The 7,021-nt window shown below is 36.6% G+C and overlaps 1 protein-coding gene across 3 annotated transcripts in view; it reads left to right on the top strand.

Moving 5' to 3' along the window:
- Positions 1-538: 538 nt before the first annotated feature.
- Positions 539-7,021, top strand: part of LOC103615978 (septin-2) — a 30,457-nt gene continuing 23,974 nt past the window's right edge. For all 3 annotated transcript variants that reach the window (XR_001862222.1, XM_017734962.1, XM_017734963.1), the window contains exons 1-4: positions 539-644; positions 1,740-1,839; positions 3,301-3,387; positions 3,992-4,115. Coding sequence is in view for 2 of the 3 variants with exons in the window: in XM_017734962.1 (XP_017590451.1) it covers positions 618-644; positions 1,740-1,839; positions 3,301-3,387; positions 3,992-4,115 (338 nt within the window). In the remaining variant the exon portion in view is untranslated. The remainder of the gene's footprint in view (positions 645-1,739; positions 1,840-3,300; positions 3,388-3,991; positions 4,116-7,021) is intronic.

The raw sequence follows: 7,021 nt of genomic DNA, 5'->3' as shown, positions 1-7,021 counted from the left end.
AAGAGATAAGGGCTTGCCAAAGTCCAGCTGTTCAGGGTGTCTGAAACTAAAGAACAAGTCTTTTTTGATAGTCCTTCACACCGGGGTGAATTTTTGTGTCCAGCATGGGTTAGCCAAGTGTAGTGTCCTATTCAGCAATAGCACTTTGAAGTCACTGAAAATAATGTTATGTTCTGACCCTCACCTGAGAATCATGTAGGTGTCCTGTTCTCATGAGAATTTTTGGATGTGGTAATAATTCTCAAATGTAATGTTTGGACAACATTTGCATTACATTCGCCTATCTGTGAACCATCCTTCTATGAAGACAGGATGGGTGAAAGTTTGTTGTGATACTAAATTTTAATATTTTGCATTTTAAATGAATATTTCTGTTTTGAAAATTTTAAGTATTTAAATTAAATACTCCTGTGATTTATTTCAGAAGCAAGACATTTTGATTAATGGCTTGTTTGTTCTGGTCATCCTTAAGTATGTGACATTTCATTCTACTAGAATAGAATGTGATTATTACATGCAATTGATCAGTTCAAAATTAAAAGTAATGTAATCTTCAAGTCAGCTAACATGCACTATGACTTTTTTTTTCCAGCGTCTGAAACCTGAAGTGAAGAAACATGTCTCAGTCAGGTGAAAAAGTAAAGGTAAAGAGATGGCTGCATAGCCAAAATTTTGTCTAGAATCTGTTCAACTTCTGAAATACTTGTGGTTTTACTGAAGTGCTAAAAATGTGAATAAAAGATACCTTATTTCTTCAGATGTGTTTCTTAAAAGGAACTGCTTAGCAGAGACAGAGATTGCACGTGATCCTAGTGATAGGCTTTCTGGTGTTCACCAGACATTCAGTCTCTGCTTACAAAGTTAAAATGGTACTTTCACCTAAGGAAATTTCATATGACAAGCCTTCATTTCTAATGTTTTTGCCCACGTGGATAGGCTTTAAAAGGATTGTTAGCCAGTAAATAATTACCTTTTAAGTGATTTCCCTTGTATCCCCCCACACCACTGGAAGTGTATGGCATTGTAAAAAATCTGTTCTCATCATAAACTCATCTGTGAAGAAAACATCTGGTTCCAGGTAGCCCATAGGTCCCTAAGTCAGGTGGCTGCAGTTCTTCTTTAGGCTCCTATTAGGTTTTCAGTCAATGGATAACAGATGGTGAAGCAGACTGCCCTGTTTATAGCCCAAATCTCTTTGATAAGTTTTTCAGGCGTGTTTCTTTTTCCTGCTTTTGTGTTAGAAGTTAAAGATTGTGAAGATAGGTGAACAGCTTAACAAGCAAAAGATACATCTCTGTGTGATTATATCTCAGTAATCCCCCCCTTAGTACAATGTTCTTGTTTTTTACCTGTAAGCATATACATTATTTTTATAGAAGATAGTAGCAGCAGACACCAAATTTGAACAGATTTTTTTTATTTTTAGCTGTAGTTATTTCTTAAGATTAATAATAGTGTGTTCTTGCAAGCTTGCAGATTTTTATTTTTATTTTATCCAAGGGAAGACTTTTGTTTGTATAGCCCAAGGTACTTATCTGATTTCTATTTGTATCTGCCCGCTTGGTAAATGAGCCTTTTCAAGGTCTGCCTCGCTATTGCAGCAAGAATTGTTTCATTCTCTATTCTTCCTTGTGCTTTATAAACCCCTGCACTTTATTGTGTAGAATCAAGTAAACTCTTTTCCAGCTTTTTAGGGGGAAAGGGATCTCATTTATATTCAACCTTTGTTTTCTTGTCAGTTTTCCGACTCGGCAGGCTATGTGGGATTTGCTAATCTGCCCAACCAGGTTCACAGGAAATCTGTGAAGAAGGGCTTTGAATTCACACTGATGGTGGTTGGTAAGTGACTTCTTTAAGTATTTTTGGCGTTATACAACAACAACAACATCATTTCTTTTAGGTAGACATATACATCTTCCTACTTAGCATTTGGCTGTTACACAGAAGAAGAAGCTTTGAACCTCTATACACTTTCTAATTAAATCTGTTACTATTTTGTCATGTTTAGTAGGAGGGAGTATTTATAATGATTAAAGATGATGCCTTGGAGCCAACAGGACATTTTTGTATTCCTGATTCATCGTCAGATGATAGGGATAGTTGTTCAATCTTTCTTTGAGTCTTGTTTCCCCATTGAAAGCCTGAATGCTCATGGTGAGTATCTTGCTGTTGAAATGGTGATGCTGCTCTTGTGTTTTCTGCTGTTCTGTACTGACTCACTCTGGTGTCAGAGATAAACCTGTAATATGCCTGTTCTATCAATGAGCACCTCTCAGTCTCTTTGATGGAGAGTCCTTTAGGCACAAAGCTCTTCCCAGTGACATGTTGAATTATGATTCCATTAAATCAGTTTAATGGTGTACATGTGCAAAGGGAGTCCACAGAACCGTCACTCTTTTGTAGCACCTAGTGAAAAATGAAAATGTGCTCTGTAGTACCATTTGGGATTACTTGGTGACAGTATTCAGCAGTGTTTGTGAGATAAATAGGTAATTCATGATAATTGTGGAGTTCTTGTGTCATGTAGTTTGTGATGAGAAATGCAGATAACTTTTTCATCTCTAAGATCGGGTTAGTAGAATCTAAAATAATATGGCTAGTTGGTCTAAATGCTGACTCCTTTGATTCCTTGAGTTAGGAAACAAGTGATTTTTTGAAACTCAGATTTAGTAGTTAAATTTACACGTTTCACTTTATTACTCAGATGTAGGACAAAATTTGTATCATTTGAAGTTACAGAATTATGAAACTTCTCAGGTGAATTTTGAATAATTTGCTTTATGGTTTTCAGTTTCATAGAACATATATGGGCTTAACTGTAAGGGTGCAAAACTTGACTGTTAGTTTGGGATTGCTTTACTCATTTTTCTTCCCAGCAGTGTTCCAGGTTCAATTTCTAGCTTAGGAAAACCTTCAAGCTCTCAGAAATTTTCTGCAGGAGAGTTACAGCTCCTGATTTTGTAAGTTTAAATGAAAAAAGCTGTGATTTCCCTGCAAGTAACTGAACTATCTCTAGATCTATAGTCCAAGTGCTGTATGACCTTTCAGCTTTTATTGTGACATCTGTTACAGTAAACTTAAAATTTTCATGTAACTGTTATGAAAACACTGGAGGCTTGTTTTTCCGGTGTTTTCAAAGCGCTTAGCTGAACCTTTGATGTTTTTATATCAAAAGCTAGGGTGGATCCTGATGAACAAATTATTTTTCCTATAATGTGGGCTTGGAGAAAGACAAGGTGCTTTAAAAATCTTGGAGTAAAAAGTGTATATGCTTAATAACCTGAATTATTTTGTTTGTAGGTGAGTCTGGCTTAGGAAAATCCACTTTAATTAACAGTCTGTTCCTGACTGATCTTTATCCAGAACGTTATATTCCTGGAGCTGCAGGTAAATGTGGTTTTGCAGTTCCTCCAGCACACTCCACCCTATAAAAGTTCATGTTCTTTTCACTTAATATTGCTTCATTCTTCACCTATTACACCACTTCGTCATGCTGTATTTAAATTTTCTAAATTACGTTTTGCTGAGTTGTCATTTTCCTATTTAGATTTCCTTTCAAAGACTCAGCTTTTGTTTCTTTATCAGTTGTTATTAAAAAAAACACCTCCCAAACCTTTTAGGTATCAAATACCTAAATGTGGTTTTGCTCTAATCCCCATTTCTTCTTACTGCTTTTTGTCTCTAGTGCCTTAAATCATGGTTAGAGGTGTAAATAACCTTTTTACAAAGAATCTATTGTGCTTTTGAGTATTATGATTTTATTTTTGCATATAGTCATAATAAGCCCACGTTTTTGTTCATTGTTTCTTGTTTACTTACAAAAACATGGTGTTAAATTTTGCCTACTACTTTGTGTATTTTGATAAAATATTTTATGTCATGCAGGTTACAACACACTTGTGTTTGCAGTTTCTCCTCTCTTGCTCTCTCCTGTGGGGGTCTCTGCAGCAATTGATAGGCAAATAACAATCCAAATGTTCCTTTATTTTAGAGAAAATAGAGAGAACAGTTCAAATTGAAGCTTCTACAGTAGAGATAGAGGAGCGAGGGGTGAAGCTGCGTTTAACTGTAGTTGACACACCAGGATATGGAGATGCCATTAACAGCCAGGACTGGTATGTGTGTAAATACTGCTTTGTTAATAAAGTGTGTGCCGTACACAAACACTACTTTAGTGTGTCTGTTACTTTCTACAACTTCCACTTTCAATTTTCTAACCACTTCTGATGTTCTTAAAAGTTTTGTAGGCTGTGTCTATGATTCTGCCTCAAAATTAACAGCCTCTCCTTCAAAAAGTTTCTCTGAGCACTGCAGTCAGCTTTTTGTCTCTATGGCCATTCCAATAGGACAAAATTATGGTGGGGAAACTTTCTGTCTTTTACTTTCTGTGTCTCTGGCCCATCCAGTTTCCATGTTTTTAAGACAGTTCTTTTCATTCCCTGTCTTCTATATGTATTACTAGCAATTTAGGTAGAACTGGTGTTTTTTTATGGTGAAGTTAGCACTTGGCTCTCTCTGGCCTAAATATCACTGAGAGTCTTTAATGGATGAAGTAATTGTCAGCAAATACACTGGAAAACACACATAATTGCTTTAGCATAATGATTGTGGAGAGAGAAGTTTATAAAGTAGCTAGATAGGAACTGGGCAATTAGTAACAAAGCTAGAATTAATAAGTTCATAAATGTAGTTTCCAAATAATTACACTCAGGCAATTCTCATGAACTGTGGAAAGCTGGTAACTTTTTTCAAATAAAGATGAGCTATCCTTACTGGGATGCTTCTAGTTGCAGTGGAGTAAAACTTCGAATTTTGACATGATTGTTTTTTAAGAAGCGCTAACAATATTTATTTTACTTAGTTATTAATTTTGTTGACGCTTTATTTGTGGTGGTGGTGGTGGTAATCCCAAGGCAAACAAGGGTCACTGTGCAGAGAAATGGAACATAAAGCTAATACAGGTTTATTTGAGTCCTTCAGTATAAGTTAAAGACAAGAAAAGAGATAAGTAACAGGTAAAATAAACATATATATTGCTAATAGAATGTTTTTCATTCTTGCATTGACAGAATGATGTATCTGCAGTGTTCTTATTATCAGACAGGGTTTTTCTCTTCTTTCTATGGTGTAGATGTAGGAACACAGCAAAAGTGAAGGCAGTGAAGTTCTGTAATGTACTAAATGAAAGTCTGAAAGTGAAGCTTTAGTGAGGTTTTTATTTTCCTCCCACTTTTCCTACTTTAGTAAGTTGAAAAAAACTGAACTTTTGGAATAAAACAAAGGCATCTTTCTGGGCTGCATCATGATCTTGCCTATTTTGTGCACTGTTGACTAGAGCTTCCTTCCGCTGGAGCTGAGAGCTCTGCAGCCTGTGCATTGTGTTATAGAGAGCTCTTCCTGTTGATTGTGTTCTAGTGCCCTTTGTTTATTCTGCTCAGATGTTTCTTGGAGACCTCCATGTTCAGATTTTCCCCATTCTTTTTGGAGGTTTTCTGAGTAGAATCATTCCGTGGTGATTCAGACCTGAGTAGAACAATTTATACGTAATTTTCTGTGACAAATCTGAAACATCAAATACGCTACAGGAACAAACAGCACTTACATCCTACAAAATAAAAAGATGCAGTTAATGGTATCACTTTAGTCTGCTTATGTCACATGAAAAACCTTTCAGCCCAGGCAAGTGTCATTTTGACAAAAGTCTGTTAATCTTTACAGGATGTCTCCAGGACTTGGATGGACAGACTCTTTGTTCTGAACTGTAGTGAAGACTAACCCAGTGCAACCACCTTCCTTCCTTGGTAGTTCAGAGGAAGGAGCAAGTTCATGTTCTTGAACTTATCTTTGTGTTCAGGAGCATTTACTGCAGTTGTGGTTCACTGGTAGATAGTGCTGATCATGATCCACGGTTTATAAAGCCCTTTTTTTTTTTGGGAAGGCTACAATTTGTGCAGACTATTTGTTTTTCAGGGTGATGAATTTTACTAAGGCTATTTTTGAACACAGGTAAACCAAACTGGCATGGTGTCTCTAGGAGGCAACAATCACTGGGACTGTTTCAAATATCTTTCTCCTGAGTGGGTTCCCTAATGGCTTTTAGTCTCTGTCTGGGCATTGATGAAAGGGCTAAATTTTAGAGTTTGACTTTCGTGGATGGGAGCTCAGGTAAATTTTTATGTATTTTGTGTCACAGAAGAAGGACTGATAAGGATTTTGTGCTACCAGGAGTGTGTCCAGGAGGTCTACTGGATTGGGAAATGATTTGTTATAGATTTAGTACAATGCAGAGTAATTCTCGTTTTCTGGATGCTATTGTACTTAAAACAGTATGTAAGGAGAGGTGGAGGTGAACCACAGTTAACTATAGTGATAATTTTTTAGATTCTGAAGCTTTAGTGCTGGCTGGATTTCTGTATTTTACAATCAGACCCACACCTAGGGTTGCTCATGGCATCAGTTTAGGGGTGTGTTCAGAGAACAGCAAAATTCCTTATGGTGGGAGGTTTGACATCTTTTCCATGCGTAAGTACATTGAGATCATGAGAGAAACATGTCCTTAAAATAACATCTTTCATGAGAAGAGAGAGGATATAATCGGGGAGGAAAAAAATTGCTTGATGCTCAGATTTGCTTTGATACTTGGCCTCAAAAAAGTGGTTGACAAAAGCAGACTACAGGTGAACTTGTTCGATATTACCGATCACACGCTTTATTTCATCTTGCTTGTGGTGTCGCAGGTCATTCTTTGATAGCTGCTCTCTGCTCTCTGGCTGCTGCTAAATTATTTATTTTTTTCTTTCTTTCTCTATTTTTTTTTTTTTAACAGACTAAGGTTATATTTTGTGGGTTTTGGCAGCTTGATAATATTGTTCATTTTCCCCCAGTGGGCTTAAATGCAGTATTTATGCTGTTTGCTGTTACAATACAGGATGTGCTATCTCCTAAGTAATGACAGCACTGTGGTATAAGCCAGGTGTTTCCCGGAAGTCAGGAGGTACAGGACACTTAACACCATATTTGT

Source organism: Corvus brachyrhynchos, unplaced genomic scaffold, assembly GCF_000691975.1.
Source record: "Corvus brachyrhynchos isolate BGI_N302 unplaced genomic scaffold, ASM69197v1 scaffold114, whole genome shotgun sequence".
Classification (NCBI taxonomy): Eukaryota; Metazoa; Chordata; class Aves; order Passeriformes; family Corvidae; genus Corvus; species Corvus brachyrhynchos.
The sequence above is the reverse complement of the archived record's forward strand: the minus strand, read 5'-3'. Positions and strand labels throughout refer to the sequence as shown.